The sequence below is a fragment of the Nanorana parkeri genome, unplaced genomic scaffold, assembly GCF_000935625.1.
Source record: "Nanorana parkeri isolate BGI_ZX_2015 unplaced genomic scaffold, ASM93562v1 scaffold40, whole genome shotgun sequence".
Lineage (NCBI taxonomy): Eukaryota > Metazoa > Chordata > Amphibia > Anura > Dicroglossidae > Nanorana > Nanorana parkeri.
The window spans coordinates 2,519,222-2,544,977 of NW_017306308.1; the positions used below are offsets into that span (position 1 = coordinate 2,519,222).

General features: G+C 46.5%; 1 protein-coding gene across 1 annotated transcript in view; it reads right to left on the reverse strand.

Moving 5' to 3' along the window:
• SRFBP1 (serum response factor binding protein 1) overlaps nt 1-24,418 on the reverse strand; it is a 78,702-nt gene extending 54,284 nt beyond the window's left edge. Inside the window, exon 1 of the mRNA XM_018571084.1 lies at nt 24,319-24,418. Coding sequence (XP_018426586.1) covers nt 24,319-24,348 — 30 coding nt within the window. The 5' untranslated portion in view covers nt 24,349-24,418. The remainder of the gene's footprint in view (nt 1-24,318) is intronic.
• Between the last annotated feature and the right edge of the window lie 1,338 nt (nt 24,419-25,756).

Consider the following 25,756-nt stretch of genomic DNA (forward strand, 5'->3'; position numbering starts at 1 on the left):
CTGTATATCTGCAGGGAGGTGGGGGAGCACAAGAAAGCTGGAGAAGGTCTTTCAATCATGCAATATGGCTACATGTCTGTACCCCTATAATACACTTTGCAAGTAAAAAAAAAGTGCAGTCTCTGGAATTTTTTTTAAATATGTGAAAGTGTTTTTGCCAGCTCTCTGTGAAACATAAAAACAAATTAATAGTGTCACCTTGTCACTTACGATAGCACATTCCACTTTTGTTATAGAGCAGAGTTTGTAGCTGAGTCAGTTCAGTTTGTCAAGTTTGACAGATAGGAACTTTGGAGTGAGAGGGCAGCAAACCATACAAATAATACAGTTTTCTTCCACAGATTTAGATGCTTAACACTCAAATATGCTCACACTAAATATGTTATAAGAAAGGCTTGTATGGCTAGCAAATGTGGTTGTTTCAGCTAAATTCATACAAGTCCTCTGGGCACCTTAAGCCAAAAACTATATAGGAGATATTGCTAAAATACAGAAAATGTGAAAGGAAACAGAAGAACTTTACCCATATCTTTGAAATGACAACAAACACACCTTTAGAAATGTTTAGTAATGGCAATCTACAAACAGATATTTATAGATAATTTCAGGCTTTTTATCCTTTGCACACTTTATATTTCTTTTTCTCTCCAATTGGCCATTTTTACTAAGGGCAAAATAATATATCTCTCTTTACTTCCTGGAACTCTGGCACATGTGACAATGCACATCTTCTCAGGGAGGAAAATGCCTTTAAATGAGATCTCCGAACAATACACTGCTGATATAACCTTCCCAGGATGCAATGCTTGGGCACATTACATCACTAACACTTAAGAGGAATCAGGAACTGGAAATACAATAATTGTAAGTAAAAGAAAATATGTTTAACGAACGTAAGATAATTTTACATCAGCATGCAGAGCTGCAAGCTAAGGTGATGTTTAGTTAAAGAGGGTAAAGGTCCGCTTTAAAAAAAGTTTCTGTTAAAGTGGACCTTTCAAGAAAGAGCAAGGTTTACTCATTATCACAGGGTCCCCCCTCCCCCACTGTATAAATCACTATATAAACAGAGGGACACAAATTCACCCATAGTGAAAAAAATTTGAATACTTGCTCCTCCTTCATATTACAGGGTGTGGCATCATTATTCTTTCATCAAGATTCCTGGGGAACAACAAAATCTCTCAGATTTAAGGAATATAGAAGTCCCTAAATCTCACAAAAAGCACATTCTAGCTTTGTGTAAGAGAGTCATGTTGAGGGGTTTGGTATCCTCACCATTCCCAGGATTTATACTTCAGGCAGAAGACAAGTGTAAGTATATATTTAAAAAATTTTCTTATAGATACATTTTTTGCTTTACTGTTATGCAGCAATTTATAAAGGAGGAGGAAACCTTGAGCTAATAAAGTGGACCTTGCATTCTAGTATATGGTCTGCTTTATAGCAAAGCTTCAGCAAAAAATAAGGTAAAGTTCAATTGCTCATTAGAGGTTTTTGTTAAAAGCTGCATAGTTTAACACACTAACAGCTACTTTTACCTCTTATGGACCCTGATATTACAATATGCTGGCTCTGTCTTCTGCTTTGTGGAGCCACACAATGGCTGTTCTTTACTGCTCCTTCGCAAAATGCAAATCTGTGACTCACATGCTTAGTAAGGATAGTACATTCGATTTAAAGCTGATAATAAACATGGTGCCCTGGAAATGGCACATAGCTGGCTCTGCCTCTAGATAGGCAGAGCCAGCTGTCAGTCACGCAGCTGGGTGGATCCCGACACAATAGTCGAGATCCGCTTCAGCTGCGGCGTCTCAGTATACCGCGAGTTACAGCTCGCGGTATACTGAGCCAAGGGTGACGGGAGGACGCTAGTTTGTGTCCTCCCGTTACATAAAGGAGAACTATGGGGAAAAGCCTTAACCCCATAGTTCTCCTTTAAGTACATTAAAATCTAATGATGGACATTTTGCTCAGAACCCAACTTTATACTGAGAAACAGAAATAGTGTTGGCGAGGACAGTTTCTAATTAAAGAATACAGTGGTGTCCAAGCTCTTCTCCAGTTTCCTGATTGTAAAGGAGCAGTAGCACATTGATGATGTCCCCTCTATGTTCTGCAAGCATGTTCTCTGTGCTAGACTGAAAGCAAAAGACCTGAAAACCATCTTTGCATCTTTTTTACAATAACCCACCTAACTATTGGAACATATACAGTACAAGTGTATGTCAGCACCTTAAATGTAGTTTAAGATGAATTAGATACTTTAAAAAGTGTAATATATTACTCTACTGACATTAGCATACTGGCAAATTTTCATATTCCCACAACTGAACAAACAGGAAACCTGTGACCGAAGCTTGAAGAATAAATGACTTGGCAAGAAACTTGAAATTCTTTCTATAAGGCTTGAATTAGAAACACAGACATGTGTTGCATTAACAGTCATCATGTGGCCAAAAAAAAGAAGAAGGTGTCCCGTACATTCCAATAAATGTTTAGCATCCATTGATAGGATGCATATTGAGTATTTCCCTTTTATGTTTTAACTGTTTTAATGCAAGTGTATGTTAACATAGCATTCCATTTGACGCAAGTTTGGTATCCTCACCATTCCCAGGATTTATACTTCAGGCAGAAGACAAGTGTAAGTATATATTTAAAAAATTTTCTTATAGATACATTTTTTGCTTTACTGTTATGCAGCAATTTATAAAGGAGGAGGAAACCTTGAGCTAATAAAGTGGACCTTGCATTCTAGTATATGGTCTGCTTTATAGCAAAGCTTCAGCAAAAAATAAGGTAAAGTTCAATTGCTCATTAGAGGTTTTTGTTAAAAGCTGCATAGTTTAACACACTAACAGCTACTTTTACCTCTTATGGACCCTGATATTACAATATGCTGGCTCTGTCTTCTGCTTTGTGGAGCCACACAATGGCTGTTCTTTACTGCTCCTTCGCAAAATGCAAATCTGTGACTCACATGCTTAGTAAGGATAGTACATTCGATTTAAAGCTGATAATAAACATGGTGCCCTGGAAATGGCACATAGCTGGCTCTGCCTCTAGATAGGCAGAGCCAGCTGTCAGTCACGCAGCTGGGTGGATCCCGACACAATAGTCGAGATCCGCTTCAGCTGCGGCGTCTCAGTATACCGCGAGTTACAGCTCGCGGTATACTGAGCCAAGGGTGACGGGAGGACGCTAGTTTGTGTCCTCCCGTTACATAAAGGAGAACTATGGGGAAAAGCCTTAACCCCATAGTTCTCCTTTAAGTACATTAAAATCTAATGATGGACATTTTGCTCAGAACCCAACTTTATACTGAGAAACAGAAATAGTGTTGGCGAGGACAGTTTCTAATTAAAGAATACAGTGGTGTCCAAGCTCTTCTCCAGTTTCCTGATTGTAAAGGAGCAGTAGCACATTGATGATGTCCCCTCTATGTTCTGCAAGCATGTTCTCTGTGCTAGACTGAAAGCAAAAGACCTGAAAACCTTCTTTGCATCTTTTTTACAATAACCCACCTAACTATTGGAACATATACAGTACAAGTGTATGTCAGCACCTTAAATGTAGTTTAAGATGAATTAGATACTTTAAAAAGTGTAATATATTACTCTACTGACATTAGCATACTGGCAAATTTTCATATTCCCACAACTGAACAAACAGGAAACCTGTGACCGAAGCTTGAAGAATAAATGACTTGGCAAGAAACTTGAAATTCTTTCTATAAGGCTTGAATTAGAAACACAGACATGTGTTGCATTAACAGTCATCATGTGGCCAAAAAAAAGAAGAAGGTGTCCCGTACATTCCAATAAATGTTTAGCATCCATTGATAGGATGCATATTGAGTATTTCCCTTTTATGTTTTAACTGTTTTAATGCAAGTGTATGTTAACATAGCATTCCATTTGACGCATTTATGATTTGCTAAGGAGACAGGCACATTCTAATGGCACAAATACATCCTCTTTATTCTATATTCAACCCACAATTAATCTTAAAGACATCTAGCGATAAACATGACAAGTGCTGGCATATATGAAATGTGGTCTGCTCTGATGTTTCCCTGTAAAATGGCCCAACTGAGCAGATCCCTTTGACCTATCCTAAGCTACTTCTCAATAATCTGAGGTTCTAATTGCCGTATTAAAACAGACTTCCACGGGGGGGGGGCGTGGCCTGGACATGGCGCTGACAGGACATGTGTGAAGTGAGCTCCGCTGAGTAATGGAGCTGTAATACAGTAGATCTACCCATCTGTCGCCATCTCGCCCTATGAAAAGAGGTACGAGAAAGTCGCGGACCCCCCCGCCCCCGGGTGCAGGCTCGATTGGACTCTTTTCTCTCCCAGCCAGCTGCGGGAACTCGGGCCCGGTCTCAGGCGGTGCGGCCTACTGCCACGAGACGATCAGCGAGCTCCGCTGCAACACAGATACCCGCGACTGCAGACACCCCAGGAAGCCTACCTCGTGAGTTCTCCCCGTGTGGCATGGAACCATCTGCGTCCCCAACTGGCTCCTTACCGAATCCTATGCTGAGACTGGTAGAGCGGGCCTCGCCGCGGTCTCAGCGCACGCTGGGTGACGCAAACCTCGCGGACAGGCCGGACGTCTGTGCCATGTTGGCGGCGCTCCCCACCAGGGAAGACATGCAGGCTATGATCAACCAAATAGCCGCCACGCTGCGCGCAGATCTCGCGGAGGTGACGGAAGGGGTTAATCAGAACACCCGTCGCATAGAGGCTTTGGAGACTGCAGACACAGCAGTGCTAAACAGACTCTGTCTATTGGAAGAGGCAGTGACCCAGCAGAAGGCCCAGACGATTCACCTTCAACTGCGGTTGGAAGACACAGAGAACCGCAATCGCCGCAACAATTTGAGGTTGAGGGGTGTCTCGGAAGCCACTGGGGGCCCGGATTTGAGGGCGGCTGTCACGGCCATATTCAACGGCCTGCTGGGTAAGCCTCCAACAGACTTGCTAGAGCTGGACCGAGTGCATAGAACACTAGGCCCCAGAGGCACGGATGTGAATAGGCCCAGGGACGTATTGTGTCGGGTACACTTCTTCAATATAAAGGAGGAAATCCTGCGTAACGCATGGAGACAGGGTACTGTGGACTTTGACGGGGCGGAGGTCCAAATATTGGCTGATGTATGCCCGCAAACCCTGTACAGAAGAGAGCCTCCTCAAGCCCCTTACGGATCTCTTACAGACCAAGGGGGTACCCCATCGCTGGGGTTACCCATTCTCGATGACGATTGGTAGGGGAGATGGATCTTTCAGACTTTGCCACCCGCGCCAACTACCGGACCTGGCAGCCTTCCTCGATTGTGAGCCCCTAACATTGCTGGACTGGCTGGACATTTCTCCCATGGAGGGGGTGACCCCGTTGCCTGGCAGACCGTCAAGATCCCAGAGACCTAGGAACAGACGCCACCGTTCCACCTCCAGGCCTATGAGAATGGATCGTCCTGGTGACCCAGAAAGTTGAGCTGTTTGAGAGACGCTAGTCATGTAGCCACTGGAGATCTATTCCTGGTGGTTAGGGCCCTTTCTTCCTCAGCTCTCAAGGGGACGGTTGTTGTTAGGAGCCACTGCATAATGCTGAAGAGAGTGAGGAGAGTTGGATTGGGATGGATGTAATAGGGGTCTTGGTGGCTAGCTGGGACATATCTACGTTAACGGGAGGTCAACCAGATCTCAGGGAAGCCAAGTTTAAATGTATACGGAGGATACACAAGGTAGTTGGCTGAGGGGATGGGTGGCCTAAGGGCGGGGGATATGGGTTGTATACCCATACTAGACTCCCCGGAGGCCGGTCTAAGTGAGGTCCCTTGGTTATAGGTTGGGGATACGAATTGGAGATGAGGTGGTTGGAGCTGATATATAAACACGTTGGGGTTGGGGCGTTTTGACTGATTCAAAGTTATCAATGGTCTCCGTGACACACTCGGGCGGTCGCATTGTTCTGCCTTTTGTCCCCAAGTTTCAGGTGGTTCCTCTCCGAGTTGGAGTAAACCCATAGGAACGCCTGTGTTAACTCTGTTTCCTGTTACTTTACTCTTTTTCCTTTTCCGCACTAGGGTTAGACGTAACCTCACCCGTGGTGCGACTAGTGCTCTTTTTCTCTTTCTGTTTCTTGCTTCTGTGTGTCCAGTCTTAGTGTTTGTTCTGTCTCCCGTGTAGTGTCTTTGTGCAGCTCCCTTGCGTTTCTGTTTGTGCCCGGTCCCAGGAACCTAAGAGCAGACATCCAGGACGGGGGCTCGGATACCGAGGACTGATACCGTCGGGTGGGAACTGCAGTGGTTTGAGGGAGAACGCCAACGGTGGGTCTACAGGAACGGTGAGCTACGGTTAGAATTATGCTGATTGTTAATGTGACCTCATTGAATGTTAGGGGGCTACATATCCCTGAGAAAAGATCAAATATGCTTAACGAGCTGTGGCGACAAAGGGCGCATATAGCATTCCTACAGGAGACCCATTTCAAAGTGGGTCAAATTCCCAAACTGGGCAACCACAGATATGCAACAGCCTACCATGCCCCATCCCAGGATTCCAAATCCAGGGGGGTGAGCATGGTGCTGGCCAAGTCCCTGCCATGGAGCTATGTTGACCAATATGCAGACCCGGAGGGGAGAATGCTCTTAGTGAAAGGGGACCTGCATGGTAAAAGGGTAACCAGTTCTTGGAATCCCTCTGGACACAGCTGGAGGCATTTGCGGAAGGACTGTGGATCGTAGGGGGGGATTTTAACTTTGTACTAGACCCATCATTAGACTCCACGAAGGGTATCTCTCAGATCTCACACGCACAGAGGAAGAGAATCAAACGCTCGATGTTTGACCTCCAGCTGATAGACCCCTGGCGCATACAGGACCCCACTGGCAGAGACTATACGCATTATTCGGCTCCCCACAGATCATACTCGCGCATTGATTTTTTTCCTGCTGCAACACGCAGCGCTGCCGCTGGTGACTGGCACATCCATAGGCACCTCGGCCCTGTCTGATCACTCGCCCGTACATTTAAGTTTACTTGTGGGGAAAGATATTCGCCCTCCATTTACATGGAGGCTGAACGAATCCCTGATAATGGACGAGGAAGTCCTTGCAAGTCTCAAACTGGAGCTTACACAGTACTTCAGGGAAAATACTGTATCAATACAGAACCCGCTTACTGTATGGGAAGCACATAAATGTGTAATTAGAGGGGCGTTGATCAAACTGGGCGCGCAGCGGACGCGGCAGCATCTGCGTCGAGTGGATGAGCTCTATGCACAGTTGAGAGACCTGGAACTCCGCCACAGGACAGCGTTAGACGGAGATATCTTGACTGCATTGACCAAGACAAGACTGGAACTGAATGAACTCCTTCTAGAAAAAGTTAAGGCCCAGCTAGGTAGATCTCGCCGTACGTTCTACGAATTCGGTAACAAACCCGGGAAACTCCTAGCGCGGGCACTGCGAGATTCCCGCTCCCGTACGTACATACCCTCGGTGCACAAGTCTGGAGGCGGGCTGGTCCACAAATCCAAAGAAATTGCTAGACAATTTCATGCGTTCTACACTGACCTGTACAACCTACGTCAGGACACCGGATCGCGGGGGTCCCCAACCCGGACCCAAGCGATCCAATCATACCTGGCAAACTCAGACATGCCCCGACTGACCGAGACGGCGGTTCAGAGCCTGGAAGCGCCCATCTCACTTTTAGAATTCGAAAATGCCTTGAAAACTATGAAAACGGGGAAAGCACCGGGCCCTGATGGACTCACTTTAATGTACTACAAATCCTTTCAGGGGATCCTGGGGAATCATTTCACAGAGGCATTCAATTCGATCATTGAGGGAAACGAGCTACCGAGGGACTCACTTAGGGCCCACATTACAGTCCTTCCCAAGGAGGGTAAGGACCCCTCTCAATGCGCCAGCTACAGGCCCATTTCGCTGCTAAATACCGACCTGAAGATGTTCACCCGCATTCTTGCGTCCCGCATTCTTCCTTTCTTGGATGACCTTATCGGGATGGAGCAGGTGGGATTTGTCCCAGGCCGAGAGGCTAGGGACAACACCATCAGGACACTAAATGTCATCCATCTCGCTAGAGCGCGTTCACAACAGCTTCTCCTGCTTTCCCTGGATGCAGAGAAAGAGTTTGACAGGGTGAGCTGGTCATTTTTGAGGGAAGTGTTGGAGTATGTTGGACTGGGGGAAGGTATGAGGCAGTGGATAGGGTCATTGTACTCCAACCCCACAGCAGTGGTACGCATTAATTAAACTTTGTCTGAACCCTTTTCCATCTCGAACGGAACGCGACAGGGCTGCCCTCTGTCTCCTATTATTTTCATACTAACCCTCGAACCGCTCATTAGGACAATATATGCGTCCCCGGACATTAAGGGATTGGACTGTGGCACGAGACAACATAAGGTGGCGGCCTATGCCGATGACCTGCTGCTGTATGTTACCCTCCCAGAAGTTTCCCTACCCAATATCATGCAGGCGGTTCGGGTTTATGGTCATCTGTCGAACTTCAAACTGAATTGGAGTAAGACAGAGGCGTTGGAAATCCTTAAACCCCATCTCCAGGCAAACCAAAAAACTACTCCTGCAGTGGGCTATGTGAAGAGCTCATTTAGGTCTGGTGGAACGGAGTAAAGCACTTTTACTTGTCTGATCCCTGCTCCCCTGGTGGACAGTGCTCTCCTCTTCTCCATCTCCACTAGACGTCTATTAGAAATTATGACGTCAGAGGTCTTTAGACTGCTGGAGCGAAGGGAAGTAGAAGCTGCAGAGACCAGTCTAGAAGCATGGAGGGAGACAGTGGAAGCAGGGATCAGTAAGTTAAAGTACTTTACTCCAGCACCCTAGCGAAAAACAAGCACATAACCCTTGCAGTGCGGGGATAGCCCAGGTTTAAATGTATTTTAAATGCAACCAGAGTTGATTTAAAAGGAATTTCCAGGCAAATGTATCCCTAAACCTCCCCAACCTTCCCCACAAGTGTATGTCCCAGTATTATTTTCTTCTTTTGCAGTCATCATAAAGCTAGCCATAAAACTGTGCTCTGCCTCTTTTCTTATGAAATTCATGTTTCTGTTAAAAGACAAAGACTGCTAAAATTGTTATTCCATCTGTAAGATATAAATTAGTTGGAAGACAGATGCACGCAGAAAGTAATCAGATATATAGAACAAACAGTACAGTAACAACTTAGTGTGACAGCTACCCAAAAACACTTTTCAACTACAGGCTACAGACGCGACGTCATTATGTAAAGTTACATTACTAAAACTAATTAAACAATACACATAGTAACAACTTCAAATGGAAGTGTTAAAAAAAAAACCTTGAAATCCATAGGGAGAAAAGAAAAAAACATGTATTTTCCCATAATTATTACAAAAGCAGAATACAGGAAGTGAAAAGGTGCTTTGCTTGCCCCTTAGTTTCATGATAAAATGTAAGCTCAGCTTCATAATGAAAATATAGAATAAGCATTAGATTTATTAAAAAAAGATAATGTTCTTTTAGTTAAGTAAAGCTGAACTTCAGGCAGACATAATTGAATGCAGCTCTCTAATCGTTCATTCATCAATAAATGTATTATTTAAAAGCAGTGCAAGTACCTGAATTTGACCAGCTATCACCTGCAGTCCCTGTACTACAAGGCTGGAGTGTGAGAGGGAGAAGGATCACAAGGAGCAAATCAGTTCATGTGCCGACAAGAAGCATGCTGATAGGAGGAGAAATCGGAATGGCAGAGGGATGAGCTCATCACTCATTACTCCTTCTCCTCTCACTGTCCAGTCACAGGCTGGGTCACAGTCTAGGACAGGGGTAGCCAAACTCCGGCCCTCCAGCTGTGGTGAAACTACAAATCCCATGAGGCATTGCAAGATTCTCACAGCCACAGACATGGTACCCGGAGAGAGATGCATCATGGGATTTGAAGTTTCACCACAGCTGGAGGGCCGGAGTTTAGCTACCCCTGGTCTAGGACAACCTGACTCAAAAGAAGTGGCTTGAATGATGATGGCTATCAGACTGAAGAGATCTAGTGGTGAAAAGAAGCACTGCATGGGAGAGCTCCATATTGACAGCGAATATTGCAATGAATGGGCTGCCCTATGCTGACGCACGACATATGCTCCAAAACACAATGCACGTTACGGGCCTTAGGGAATCAGTCCTGTTTAAACCACAAATATCTAGGGTCTCTTTGCTATTGATGTGTGTGAAGTCAAAATGCCAAAGTGAAAAGAGCTCTCTGAGGCCCACAGAAAAAGGCCTTGGATGACTACGATTATGGCAAGGGATTTAAATGATTGCCAAATCATTTGCAATTGATCCTTCCACTGTACAGAAAAAAATAATCTACCAGTAGCGTACATTTCAATTCTTGTCCAGGATTGGCTGACCCAGCAAATTCAGCCTAAGTGAAGACCATTTGATGCCTCCAAAACACCCAACATTTAATTGGATTAGCTGCAGGTAACTCCTACAACATATGGTTTCAAAAGTGCATGCATCTACAGTACAATCAGAAAGATATTGCACCAATTTAACCTGCATGGGAGATGTGCAAGGCAAAAACCCTTTACTGTTCAAAACATTAACAGCACAGGGATGCACAAATCTTATCGGCCGACACCGGGACAAGCAGTTCCGCAGTGCAGGTGTTTGGGTTTTTTTTCTACATTTAGCCCTGCCACACAGGGCAAACGTTTTTTTTTTTACCTTAACAGAGCGGCGCTCAGGCCGAACAGTCTTGGCCAGGAGGCAATGCTGCTGGCAGCCCTCGGAGGACCCCCACCCCCACTGCTACCAATATGACAGGTTGGGGGGAAAGGAGAAGGTAGGGAAGCGATGAATGGGGGCAGAGGGAGCTGGGTACTGGGGAGGTAGTGGTGACAAACCCAGAGTGGAGGAGCAGCTGCGGGCTGCGGGAACATCTGCCACTTCGAACCATGCATCAACATGGCATTGTGTGTGTGTGTGTGTGTGTGTGTGTGTGTGTGTGTGTGTGTGTGTATGCGCCCATTTCACTGTGTGCCATATTGGTAGCTGGGCAGCAGCACTCTCTAACATGAAATGTGCATTAACCTCCTCCAGCAAACCCCCACTTGATATTGTTTAACAAATGTTAAACAATATCAAGTGGGGGTTTGCAGGAGATTATTTAGCCATATATGAACTTGATTTTGTAACATTATATCTTGTATATTATTTTAATATTGTGTCGATAAAACGCATCCTTTTATATAATTACGGTTATACAAAATAGTCAATTCACTCTGGGCCACCGTGAGTCCCCCAATTTTTATGTTCACTATAGTGTTATATCCTTGAGGGGGTGTGGTTTTGATTTAAATTATTTTTTGTATCAGTAATATCAAGTAGATTGTCATGAGGGACAAGTAGATTGGGCCTTAGTCCCTTTAAAAAGTATAAAACAAAAAAAACTCCACATCCCTGCAGCAGAAATAAAGTTTGCCATTGAAAATAATAAACAGTGTGTGGCGACTGGATGAATTAAAGTTATAGTTACAGTAGACTTTTTTGCCACAAACCCAAGTCAGCATTTCAGGACAAGAACCTATGGTCTGGGGCTACTTTGACATTTCAGGGCCTGGGCAGCTTGCAGTCATCAAGTCAACTATGAGTTTTGCATCATATGAAAAGTATGCTTAATTAACTGAAGCTAAAACTTAATTTTACCCTCAGGCAGGGCGCTAAGTGACATGACACGCCTGTTGGGGGGGCACTTTTTTTTCTCGCGCATGTGCAAAAGGAGCTGGCTACTGCTATGCTCCCACGATGCTCGTGCGGCTGCTGGCTGAATGTGTCAGACGTCGCAGGCGGAAAGGGGCAGGACACCTCTCCCCGTGTGCAACATCGGCCACACGAGCACCGCGGGACGATAGGACGCCGGCGCCTCTAGAACGCACTGGAATGCAAGCCGGCCGACTCTCAGCGTTCAGGGGCGGGAGGGGGCATGGGGTTGCACACTAGTCATGTCCCCGACCACAGTTTGATCGCCCGCACCAGGAACGCATGCACATTAGTGCCTGCATTCCGGCCCAGTGTGTGCTTGCGGCATTTTTGCAGATCGCACTGGACCGGAACGCAGGCACTAATGTGCCTGGGTTCCGGGTGCAGGCAATCGCACTGTGGGCGAGGGGCCTGGCTGCGGTGCCATTGACTTCAATGCACTGCCCTGCCACGCCCCCTCCAGCCCCTGAACGCAGGTGTTTTTTCATTGGTAGATCTCATTGAGCTCGTCATTTGAAAAGTAGATCTCCAGATGAAAAATTGTGGGCGCCCCTGCTCTAAGCACTATGCAACTACTTTAGAGACCATTCAGTTCATGTATTCTATGTGATAGGGAAAAACACTCAACAAAAAATTAGTTTTTAAATTAGTCTCAATTCATTTTCAGCTGTGGAACGTCAATGATGTCTCAGGATTAAATTAGCTGCAATAGGTTCGTATAAGAAAGAATGTATTTAACCTCCTGCTGTCCGGCCGTTGTAATTAAACGGCCGGACAGCGGCTTCTTGAGAGCGGGTGGGCTTGTATGTAAACAGCGATGGCTGTTTACATACAAGTATCTGTAGAGACGTCCGATCGCTTGTAATATGCGTGCGGGTGTGCGGACTTCAAGTGGTTAAGTACATGAAACAAGCAAGTATTTTGGTTTTGTCTGAAAGGCATCCTCCTAAGCAAATAGGCATCAAAGAAAATGAAATCTAACCAGCTATTTTAATGGCAAATCAAATTCACCACCAATCAGTGTATATATCTATATAGATATCTATTAGTGCAAAAAGATTATATATATATATAACATATACACACACACACACACACACAGGGCCAAAGGGCCTTAGTAACCCTGCAGATGTTCTATTAAAATCTATAAGGGCCAACTTTTTTTTTAAGTTTTGCTGTTTGTGTGCCCATTAGGGAGTCTGGCTCTCTTTGTCCAGGTGACTAAAAGTGAGGGAATATCCGTCACACTTTGGAGAGATTTTCTCTCGCTTCCTCTTTTCTCTACAGGACAGATGGCAAAAAAATTGTCAGGGTTTTAAACATTGTTTACTCCATCCAAAATGAAGAATGAAAGTACTGTCTTGAGATACACAAAAATAGGATTTTTGTACTTACCGTAAAATCCCTTCTCTGCGTTCATTGAAGGAAACTGATCGTAGTTCCGCAGGGTAATATCGCCACCTGCAGGAGAAGGATGCTAGGCACAAAACAAAAGACAGCCTAGGGGCGGCCCCTGCTGGTGGCCAAACCCCCTGCCTGATGACAATTCTCCAGTAAGTAACAAGCAGTAAACTCCCCAAAAAGAGGACAGGATCTGTGTCCAACTAACGCAGAGAAAAGGATTTTACGTTTAGTACAAAAATCCTATTTTCTCTTCCGTTCATTGAAGGTCACAGGAACCTGGTCATAGATAAATGTACCACAAAGCAGTTTAAAACCAGAGGGGTGGGCACAAAAAAAAGAAGAAAAACAACCCACACAAAAACAAAGCCCATCTACAGGGCAGAGTGCAAAACTTCAGACAGAAACACTATGATGAAAAGCCCAAGGCACCCCTGCAGCTCCAAAAAAAAGAGCTGCACAGGAAAGGAGGTTCACGACCCCTAACAGCAAACGTCCAAACAATCGGATAACGAATTAAACGCAAAAAGTTGCCAAGAGACACAGCCTGACCCTTCCGAGGACCATTTGAAAACATGAACAAGGAATCCGATCACGAAACAATGCTGTAACATCCAAACAGCCCCGAGGGACCTGAACAACACCTAGACAAGGGAGAGCTCCTTCCTTCTGATGGACAAGCTTTGAACAAAGAGGGAAAAACTATAACCTCATGAAGATAAAAGGCTGGAATCACTTTTGGAAGAGAAAAAAAAAACTGCCTTGGGCAGACCACAACCTTGTCTCCATGAAAAACCAGAAAGAAGACCTGCACGACAAGTCCGCCTGTTCCAAAACTCCCTGAATGGAGGTAATGGCCACTGTGAGAGATTCAAAAGCAAAAACTCCCTCTATTTCTCAAACGGACATCCCTGCAACACCAACAGCACCAAAATGAAATGCCAGGGAGGCAGTGGAGAGCAAACTGGAGGAATAATAAAAGTAACCCCCTGCACAAAAGCATGCACCAGCTAATGGGATGCGAAAGGTCACTGAAAAAGGAATGGCCAGAGCCAAGACCTGACCCTTGACAGAGCGCAAGGCAAAACCTGATCCGAAGAAAGTTCATAATTCTAGCCAGAGGAAAAAACATGGATAAAAGACCCACGGCCAAACACCATGTAAATTAGGCCTTCCACATGTAATGGTTAATTATGTGAGAAGTAGCCTTCTGAGATTTGAGCATAGAGGGAATAATCGAAACCGACAACACCGGTCCCTCAACACCTGGCTTCCAACAGCCATGCCGTTAAGCCAGCAACAGTAAATCAGGGTGGATGAGGAGATCCTGAGACAGCTAATCTGGCCGAAGTGGAATACGACAGAGCGTTTCCACGTGAATCCATTGCGTCTGTCCACGGGTCCCAGGTCCTGTCCACGAACCTGGCGACCTGCCCATAGAAGCGAATTGCCAGGAGATCCATATCTCGAATACCCCAACGTAAACAAACCAGCAAAAATGCCTCCGGATGCAAGGACTCCTCCCCTTAAGCCACCGAACGACGACTGAGGATTTGCCCGCCCTAATCCTGTATTTCCTAGCATGAGCCAAAGCGCGTTACTCTAACCTCCAATAAGGTGTTAGAACATAATGATTAGAGGTCTGGGCAGCAGACCAGCACTTGAGCTAACCAGTGGAGCGTAATGGCAGAAAACAACAACTCTGAAACCAATGGTACGTCATTGGTTTCAAAACGCACTTCAGACATTGCAAAAGTAATACAGACCCTGAACCAGCAGGCCTGCCAGCTCAAAGTAGGCAGGAGCAACTTGTTCATTAGCGAGCCCCAGTAACAAAGCCAGGCCACTCTAAGCGACTGAGCCATCATGGCCGAGACAAAAACGGGACAAAGTAAAGCTCCAGCAGCAGTACACATAGTCCGCAAGGTAGCTACGGCCCTCCTATCCGCAGAATCCAGAAAAGAGAACTGTCAACACGGATCACAGTACTCTTAATAAGGCACAAGACCCTCACAGGTGGAGTCCCCCACTGCCTAGGAAATACTCCTCAAATGGGTAGCGAATGGAAAACCGTTTCGACAGCGCAAGGACCTGGCGGGGAGCATCCACTCCATGTACATAAAATCATCAAAGAAAGAGTATGGGAAAACTGATGTCCATTACCTAAGCTGATGAGTACCAAATTGGACCGGAGGCACCTAAGAAGAACTGGGAGCGTCCTCAATATTCAACATATCTGTGACCGAAGAATAAAGGCAGAGATGAGCTCCTTCCCTTGAAGGGCAAGAGAAATGAGATGACTCGTCTTTAGCGTCCGATCCCTCCGTCGTAAAGTCCCCAGGAGGACTGGGAAAGGAAAGCTGGCGTACAGGCAGCACACACAGGGAAATAAGGGGCATCCTCACAGGCAAGCCCGCATCCCAAGCATGACACAGCAGCAAAACTAGTTCCTGTGCTCCACTGACCGCACCACCCGCCATGACTGCGTCCCGGACACTACCGAAGACCGCAGCAAGCAAGCAGAGTACGCACGGCCCCAGTATGGAATCCATGCGTCCTTTCCGGTCACAGGTCGAGCAAAAACCCAGAGAATGCCAGAGCAAGACAGGACTGCCCCACCATTCTCTAACAAAAGCCCAGCCCCTCAGGGCACACAGGGAGAAGTGACACCATTAGTGAGGGCGGCTGCCCAAAACCATTCTAGCGGCCGCCCACTCTCCAGCACCACGGTCCGTCACAGGCCGGGACCCACATCAGGATCCCCGGCTCAGTGAGGAAAGGCAAGCCGCTAAATCCCCGAGGGCTAGATTTTTTAGCCGCGGGCCACCCATGTGGCCTACCACAGGCGTGACCACGGTGCCCCGCTGCTTACCACCGCCGTCCTTAGCTTGCTAGCACTCACATCAGGATCCACGGCTCAGCGTGGAAAGGCCCACAGTCTGTTCCCCGCTAGGCTGCAACGCTGGGGACTGAAGTAACAGTTGCAGGCCGCAGATGCCGCCTCACCACAGGCGCGATTCGCGTTGCTCCACTGTGAAACACCGCAACCTGCTGCAGGCCTGGACTCACACCAGGCTGCTGGACCCAAAAGGCCACTGCTCCCCATGGGAATGACTGCCGCGCCAGCAGAGGGACCCCCGCCCCCAGCGCAACCCGGAAGGATCTGGCCTCCCACAATGGCCACAGCACCAGTCTCACTGCACAGGCCTCCTACAGGCCTCCTTCAGGCCCCCAGTCAACATACGTACTTCCTAGGTGACGCAGGAGAAAACCCTGGACAGCGTGACCTCATCAGTAAACTGGGAAGCGTCGACTCCAGTAGAGCTGCAGCTAACGATTATTTTCAAAATCGATTAGTTAGCCGATTATTAAGATAGGCGAACAACACCGCAGGGATGCCAAATCGCAACCTGACCGTAGTTGGTGCGCCGTCTGCTTGTGTGGGGCACTGTGACTGGGCAGCCGAGACCCACAGTCATATGTACCCCTCCGGGATGACTCCAACAGGCCACTACATGAAATAGAGTAGCCGCAGCCGAGTCTGCATATGCTCGCAAGCCCAGGCTGGGTAGGACTACAAGGATTTATGATCATCCACCATGTCACCCAGGTGTCAGTTGCTTGAAGATTCAACCAAAAAGGAAGAACAGGGAAGAGGAATCGCAGATAAAAAAATTCTTAGCTCCTTACTCCTGATGTTAGGCAAAAAACTGGAGAGTTGTCAGCAGGTGGGGGGTTTGGCCACCAGCAGTAGCCACCTTTAGGCAGTCTTTTGTTTTGTGTCTAGCGCCCTTCTCCTGCAGGTGGCGATATTACCCTGTGGTACATGACCTACAATCTGTTTCCTGTATCCTTCAATGAATGGAAACAACCTTTTTCAGACATAATTCATCTGGTGTATGGCCAGGTTTCAGTCACTGACCTGAAAACAAGGCAGAAAGTACAAGGAAATCTCAACAGCTGTCACAGAAGAAGTCTCTAAAGAGTCAACATTTTAGATATTTGTCTTAATCCCTGTCCCAATGACAATGGTCCCCAGGACAAACAGAAAGGGTGAATCTCCTTAGCAGAGACATAAACATTGAAAACCCCACAGGGATTCTAACCCTTACAAACTCTCTTTAAAGCGCTGCGCAAACTGTTGGCGCTATATAAATACTATGTAATAATAATAAACACACTAAAGCATTACACGCCTTAATGCACTGCGGCACTATTAATTTTTATGGCACACCAATATACCTGCAGTCTGCTGTGTCGGAGAAAAGGATAACATAGAGAGCCCATTCAAAAAAATAAGTTGCCTTAACCCTTTCGCTGCCAAGGACGTACGTCATTAAACCCTCCTATATTTTTTTTTTACTAAGGTACTCAGGTCCATCCTGCAAACATATGGCAGCATGTCGTTTTAAAAAAGAAATTGTCTCGTCACTTTTTAAATTCTCATTAGCAGCTCTCTGCCTATGCCCCAGCATTAAATTTCTATTTGGAGGTGGGCGCACTCTTAACATCACCAAGTCCCATGACACGACTGCCTACAGCACTGCTGCAGAAATCCTAGTTCCACTGCGCTAACGTATGAGTGAACTGCATTGAATTACACGTGAAAAACAACATTGTGTGATTATCCTTACCTGAGAGTTACATGCAGATTGGCTGAGAATCATCTGAAGGATTTTTTTTGCACACTCACCATTGTTTGCTTTTGTTTTTTGCTTGAGACTTTTGATTGTCTATATTGCTTTTTTGTCTTTGTGTAGATATTTTATATGCCTCATTTGTTTGAAGGCTCATATATGTGACTCACTTATATATGTTTCAATTTATTAGATATGTATGATTATTAGCTCGGCACAATATTGTTTTTCACATTTTTTAGATATTTAGTTATATCCTTAGTGCTTGGTAGCTCTTATTTCCACATTTACACTTACTGGCGCTGATCACCTTATTGTTTATTTTTTGCATTGAATTACAGTTGGTCTCTCACCTGCCAATCAATTCCTGGAGGTGGAGTTAGGGAATAATGCACTAATTGGACTCTGAGCTGCCTGTCAACATGCAGGTTGCTTTGCCTGGTGGGAGTTCGCTAGTAAGGGTGGCTCCAGGAGACCCTGGGAGGTAACGGAGCCACCCTTAAAACGAAAGCAGAGGCTAGCAAATTTTTCCATGCAAATTGCAGAGAGAAAACAGGAGGATAACAAAAGGCAATTAACAGAGTAAGTGAAGACATTTGCTACTGTGTGTTATTTTTTTTTTCATGTGAGCTCCATGCTCACTACCATGATGGACTTCAATCTCAATACAAATTAGTAAACTAAACGTGAGATTGTAGTCCATCACAGGAGCGAGCTTTAAGCGGTGACTACTTTACAACACAAACAGGGACCATGGGGAACAGTAGCCACCCTCCAGACGGAAGGATAGTGTCATCACCAATTCAAAGAGGATTTGAGGGTCTACAGCAGAGTGATACACAAATAAGATACATGTTGTTAATAGTTGGGGTACTTGAATGCATTTGTAAAATTTAATGCCTGAGTGTAGTGTCACTTTAAATATTTTGTTTAGCAAGTTTCCTTTAGGCTGGGTTCGTACCTGGGCGTACCATAGACGCGTTTATCAGCTCGTTTTTTCGTTCAGTGAAACGCGCGTTCGACGCTCGTTTTTTATACCTCCCTGGCGGTATGATTTTTTTTCCCTTTATTTTCTCTACCTTTTTTTTGGTTAAACTTTCAAACTTCCCGCCGGTTCCACCCCTGTGCGACGGCTGCTGCTGACTTCCGGGACGGAACCCGGAAGTCGGCAGCAGCCGGAGGACACAGCGGGGATCGTGGACAAGGTAAGTCCTACGCTGTATTCCTGAGTGTGGCTCGGGGTTACCGCTTTGTTAACCCCGAGTCACATTCGAGAATAACAATGGGCGGAAAAACGCCCCAAAGAAGCTCCTGTACTTGTTTGGGCGTAGGGAGTTTTTCAGCGCTGAAAAATGCCCAGGTGTGAACCCAGCCTTAGGAACCACAATATATTTTTGCAACTTTAGAAAATATACCTTAAAGGCTGTCCAAACAAATTAATTAGCTAACTTAGAGACCTGACAATAGAAGCAAGTTTTCATAGTCCAGCAGGGAGGGATGGAACTGCACTCCAGCTGAATTTGTCCATGGTATCACAGAACTGATGATGTGGCAGCCTAGAAACAGCTGCTGGAAACACTCCTACATATACACACAGCACTGCAGACATTTCTTTTCAATTCTGTGCAATATGATTAAAGAATGTGCTCACTTAAAAGAAGTCCAGAAATAAATTATTCAAAATAGCATATGGGTTTTATTTCATAATACACTAAATCAACACATTGTGATGAGGGTCAGGAATGTGCACAAATAGCTTCAGTGGCACTGCTCCTTTGTTCTTGTTAACCCATGACCACTTAAGAAGATACTGTCAGGACATCAAAGGCCTGAAACACACCTTTGTGTTGTGGTGTATGGGCGTTCTAAATGGCACCTCAATGCAGTTCCAACACACTAAAATGCATACTAATGACCACACAAAAACAGTAAAGTGTGAACAGGACCACCTAAATAGTTTAATAAAATATCACTTTATATTATTCACCATTAGCACCTCTACTAAAAGAAATCTTTGCTTTACTGCAGAGGTTAGAGTCTTCAGCATCCTATACTTTTTTAGGGCTGCAACGATTACTTTCATAATCGATTAGTTGGGCGATTATTTTTTCGATTAATTTGATAAAAAAATATAACATCCTTAAGTTAAAATAAAATATACAAATGCAGCGTTAGTTAACTTCAGAATAAAACAGTATGCAAATTTTTTGCACTCACACACTGGAACGCGTGGCATAGCACACTGCGCATTCCAGAGCAGGTGATCACAGTGCGGGAGAGCCGTTTGGGATGCCATTGAAATTAATGGCACCACAACGCACATTCCGGAGCAGAATTTTCAGGCCACTTACACTGGCTTAAAGGGAAATAGTTATACTGAACAAGATTGATGCCAGGAATATGTAATGTACAGCCCAGTGTACAGAGTGCAGGGGTCAGAAGTATGTTACGTACAGAGTGCAGAGGTGAGTATGTAATATTCAAGGCTGTGACACACTGCACGCAACGCACCACTGAGTGGTGGTGTCCTGCCTTCACGTGCAGTGTGTCATGTAATTTTCTCTCCGGCACGTCAGCTTGCGAGAGTTCGCATAGCTGAACGTGCCAAGATGAAAAATGTAATCTTCAGCCAATATAGCCCATTGGCTGAAGATGCAGTCATTCATTTGACTGCACTCAGCTCACACACTGCATGCACAGCTCTGTGTCTGACAGCTTTGCTGAAGTATGTAAAGTACAGAGTGCAGGGGGTCAGGAGTATGTAAAGTATAGAGTGCAGGGGGTAGGAGTATTTAAAGTACAGAGTGCAGGGGGTCAGGAGTATGTAAAGTACAGAGTGCAGGGGGTCAGGAGTATGTAAAGTACAGAGTGCAGGGGGACAGGAGTATGTAAAGTACAGAGTGCAGGGGGACAGGAGTATGTAAAGTACAGAGTGCAGGGGGACAGGAGTATGTAACGTACAGAGTGCAGGGGGACAGGAGTATGTAACGTACAGTGTGCAGGGGGACAGGAGTATGTAACGTACAGAGTGCAGGGGGACAGGAGTATGTAAAGTACAGAGTGCAGGGGGGCAGGAGTATGTAAAGTACAGAGTTCAGAGGGTCAGGAGTGTGTGAAGTACAGAGGGTCAGGAGTGTTTGAAGTACAGAGTGCAGAGGGTCAGGAGTGTGTGAAGTACAGAGTGCAGAGGGTCAGGAGTATGTAAAGACTGCAGGAGTCAAGAGTAGGTAACAAACAGAATGCAGGAGATCAAGAGGGTATTATGTACACAGTGCTGGGGTCCGGAGCATGTAAAGTAGTACGCGGCCCGCATTGCGCAAAGGGGGCCAGGAGTAGGCGACCCGCAGTGCGCACAGGGGGCCAGGAGTAGGCGACCCGCAGTGCGCGCAGGGGGCCAGGAGGAGGCCGCCCGCAGGGGGCCGCGGGGGGGCCGGGAGTAGGCGACCCGCAGTGCGCGCAGGGGGCCAGGAGTAGGCAACCTGCAGTGCGCGCAGGGGGGCCAGGAGTAGGCAACCCGCAGTGCGCGCAGGGGGCCAGGAGTAGGCAACATGCAGTGTGCGCAGGAGTAAGGAGTATGCAACATACAGTGTGCGCAGGGGTCAGGAGTCTATAGATTGTATAACAGTGTTGTGTATGGATTGTGGCTCAGTGTGATGAAGTCCATGGACTTTAGTACAGTAGCACAGTGCACTGTGAAGTATGGATGTGGTAGAGTGCTGCTAATGGATTGTAGGTTAGTGTAGTGGATGGATTGTGATATAGTATAGTGCAGTCTAAGGATTGATCTGCAGTGCAGTGTATGGATGGTAAGGAAGTGCATGGATTGTGGTACAGTACGCTGCAGTCTATGAATTGTAGTACAGTGCCGTGTATAGATAGTAGTGCAATGCAGTGAATGGATTCTGGTACAGTCTATGGATTGTAGTAAAGTGGAGCATATGGATAGTGGTACAGTGCCGTGCAGTCTATGGATATTAGTACAGTGTAGTGGATGAATTGTGGTACAGTGTAGTGCAGTCTCTTGATTGTAATGCAGTGCATGGATTGTGGTAGTGTGCTGCAGTCTATGAATTGTAATACAGTGCATGGAAGGTAGTGCAGTGCTGTATATGGATGTTAGTGCAGTCTATGGATGGCGGTACAGCGCGGGGCAGTCTATGGATGGCGGTACAGCGCGGGGCAGTCTACGGATTGCGGTACAGCGCGGGGCAGTCTACGGATTGCGGTACAGCGCGGCGCAGTCTGCGGATTTCGGTACAGCGCGGCGCAGTCTGCGGATTTCGGTACAGCGCGGCGCAGTCTGCGGTACAGCGCGGCGCAGTCTGCGGTACAGCGCGGCGCAGTCTGCGGTACAGCGCGGCGCAGTCTGCGGTACAGCGCGGCGCAGTCTGCGGTACAGCGCGGCGCAGTCTGCGGATTGCGGTACAGCGCGGCGCAGTCTGCGGATTGCGGTACAGCGCGGCGCAGTCTGCGGTACAGCGCGGCGCAGTCTGCGGATTGCGGTACAGCGCGGGGCAGTCTACGGATTGCGGTACAGCGCGGCGCAGTCTGCGGATTTCGGTACAGCGCGGCGCAGTCTGCGGATTGCGGTACAGCGCGGCGCAGTCTGCGGATTGCGGTACAGCGCGGCGCAGTCTGCGGATTGCGGTACAGCGCGGCGCAGTCTGCGGATTGCGGTACAGCGCGGCGCAGTCTGCGGATTGCGGTACAGTGCAGTGTATGTATTGTAGTACAGTGTATGGATTGCATTACAGTAAAATTAGCACAAGAGCAATGCTCAATTGTTAATAATGGGCATACAAACTATTTTGTGTTTGATCAGGGGTGTGCGATTCCTATCGACCAAAGCCTGGTACGTGACGTTCCCGAGAGAGAGGCAAGTGGGTTTTTTATCTACATTCAGCCCTGCTGCTGGCAAGCAATGTAAAATGTTAACCAGTTGACATCCGCGGTGTTAAACCCCCTTCCTGGCCAGGCCATTTTTCAGTATTCAGCGCTGCGGTACTTTGACTGACATTTATTCCGTCATGCAGCGCTGTACTGAAATTCATTCTATACCATTTTTTGGGGACAGATAGAGCTTTCTTTTGGTGGTATTTAATCACCACTGGGGTTTTAAATTTTTACTATATTAAAAGGAAAAATTACCGAAATTTTACAAAAAAAAAAGTTTCCCCTATATTAAATGATGAAACATTTATTATTACCCAATGTTTTGGTAAAATATAAAAGACGGGGTCAAGTCGGGTAAAAAGACACCAAACATGTCAAGCCTTAAAATTGCGTGCGTGTGCGAAACCTCAAAAAACGATAATACCCAAAATTGGCCACAGGCGACGCTTTAAAAGCTTTTACCGCTCATCAGTTTAGTGTTATCAGTGATTGATGGCCCTGGAAAGGAGAGTGGAGGGGGGGGGCGGCAGACGGTCCGAAAAAACGAGCGGGGGACCGAAAAAACGAGCACATATAGACGATCGGCAGGCTATTGAGCCGCCGATCGTCTACATGTGAAACACCCGATAACGGGTGTTTGCATTGCACAGATATCTCCTGCTCGTGCGCACCCGCTAGGGGGCACACGCGAGAAGAAAAAAAATGCCGTCCGGAGACGGCAACCCGCCAATGCAGCAGTGCCGTCCGTCCGTTTTTTTTTCAACGGGCGGACGGCAACTGGTTAAGGGGAGCCGCCGCTCGTTTTGCACAAGTTATCTGGGTGGCTATACAGCCGCCAGATCACTAGTAGCAGCCTCCTTGTCCCCTCCCCGCTGTGGGGCAATAAAGTTAAGTGGAAACATTTTTTCAAAAAGTGATAAACGATTAGAATAAAAATACATTAAAACCAACCCTGCCGCCCCGTCATCTGCATGTAAATAAACGCACGCATAGGGCATTGTGTGTGCTCGCTGAGTGCTGCCCCCATTCCACAGTGTGCCATATTGTGGTAGCCGGGCAGCAGCTAACATGCACAATGTGCATTACAGGGTAAGTTCGCTGTACAAGTATTTTGGGAAAATGGAATTAAATGCTCAAATCTGCCCCCCCCCCCCATATCCCATACTGTCCGTACCCCCATACTGCCATCCAACGCAGCCCTGCGCTATGGTTTTTGAATTTCGCTCGCAGATTGCGAGCACTCATTGGTTAGCGTGGTCACCTGACCTATGAGAAGCGCACGGTTAACAACGGTCTTGGTTAAAATGATATTGTGTATTGCAAAGTAGATTGTCATGAGTCACAAGTAGATTGGGCCCGCTTCAGTGCTTGGACAAGTAATTTTTTATTTTTGAGATTTGCACACCGCCCAGTTCGATGTACAAAAAAATGGAATCTAATTACTGCTACCAACCTCAATGGCATGATTATTTATACCCGGATAGGGTCATGCCTAGGATAGCAATGTGTATATTACACTACACACACTTCCTCCACATATTACACTGACCACCACTCCATGACACTAGAACACAGCACCGCTGCGCTCAGCTCTCACCTCATTATTCAGATTCAGCACCGGAGCCATGGCGTCTCGCTCTCAAGGTTCGCTCTGACATAGAAGAACACACGAGTAAAGCACGGTATACCGCACGGTACACACCGGAGCACACGTGTCTTCCTGTGTCAGCCCGAAACACACGAGGCGCGCATGCGCAGCTACGGAAGCCGTGGAGGGGACAAACTAGTGACGATAGGAAGAACCGCACATCTGGGGAAGGAGGCAGTGTAGGGAGTCTGAGCGAAAATGTCAGTGATAATAGATGAAGCACAGACAAATAAATAATAATGAACTGCAAAGGAAACCCACCTTCCTGTCTTCTGTATAGAGTTGTTAGCTGTTCCTTATTTCCAGGGTTAGTGTAAGGTTTTATATCTGGAACTGTAGGCGGCTTTCTATTTTTAATAGCACTGAAATGATCAAGAGGGACATTCTTTAATACGACTAAAGGTGCCCATACACTGCACGATTATCGTACGATAATCGTATGCGATCGGTTTTTCGTACGATAATCGAGCAGTGTGAACGGAGACGTGCGACCGTTTCTACTGTACGGTCGCACGTCTTCTGTCGAACCAGCATGTTCGAAAACCAGCCGGGAATCGTACGATTCTCGGCTGGTTAGAATGGTGCTCGGAAGACAAATGCCGAACGGGCCGGTGTGCGCACACTGCCTGTTCAGCATTGCGGTCATCGGAAGCCCGCCCCTCAGGGGGGCGGGCTTGCGATGATCGAGAGTGCGATCTGCCTGTCCAAGATAGGAAGATCGTACGTTTTTTTTAATCCCTGTACAACCATCGCAAGACTAAAGTCTTGCGATGGTTGTAGAGTGTATGGCCACCTTTATGTAGGGAAAGGATGCACCTGTAGTGACACGGACCATAGAGAATTTATACTATGCTGAGAATGATCGGTTAAAGTGTAGCTATAGCCACATAGTTTTTTGTTTGTTTTGGATAGAATGGGGAAAGGTTAGAACCCGTCAGGTTTTACTGCTGTCCAGAGAGATTTTTCCTCACTTCCTGTCCAGGTGACACCTTTTTACTAGACAGGAAGTGAGGGAAAATCTGCAACGTAAACAGACAACAACAAAAAGTGACAGGGGTTCTAACATTCACTTATTTAAAATGGACCCTTAAAAAATGTAGTGCATGCCGTGACAATACAATGCAGTGACACAGTGAGACACGGTACAACCGCATCACACCACGGTGTGCCCACAGAACTGAACGACATGTCACTTGTGACATTTTAATAAAGTTCAAAGAAAAAGAAAATGTGTTGCGGCTCGATCGAGCACATCGGTACTGTGCGGGCACGCACACACACCAGCAGCTGTACGGCCCTCAGCCTGAGATGCAGGAGGAGAGCAACATGTTAACAAAAAGGATCCTGTCTTGCATCCGCATGACAAATGTTGTTGCGTGCACCAGAT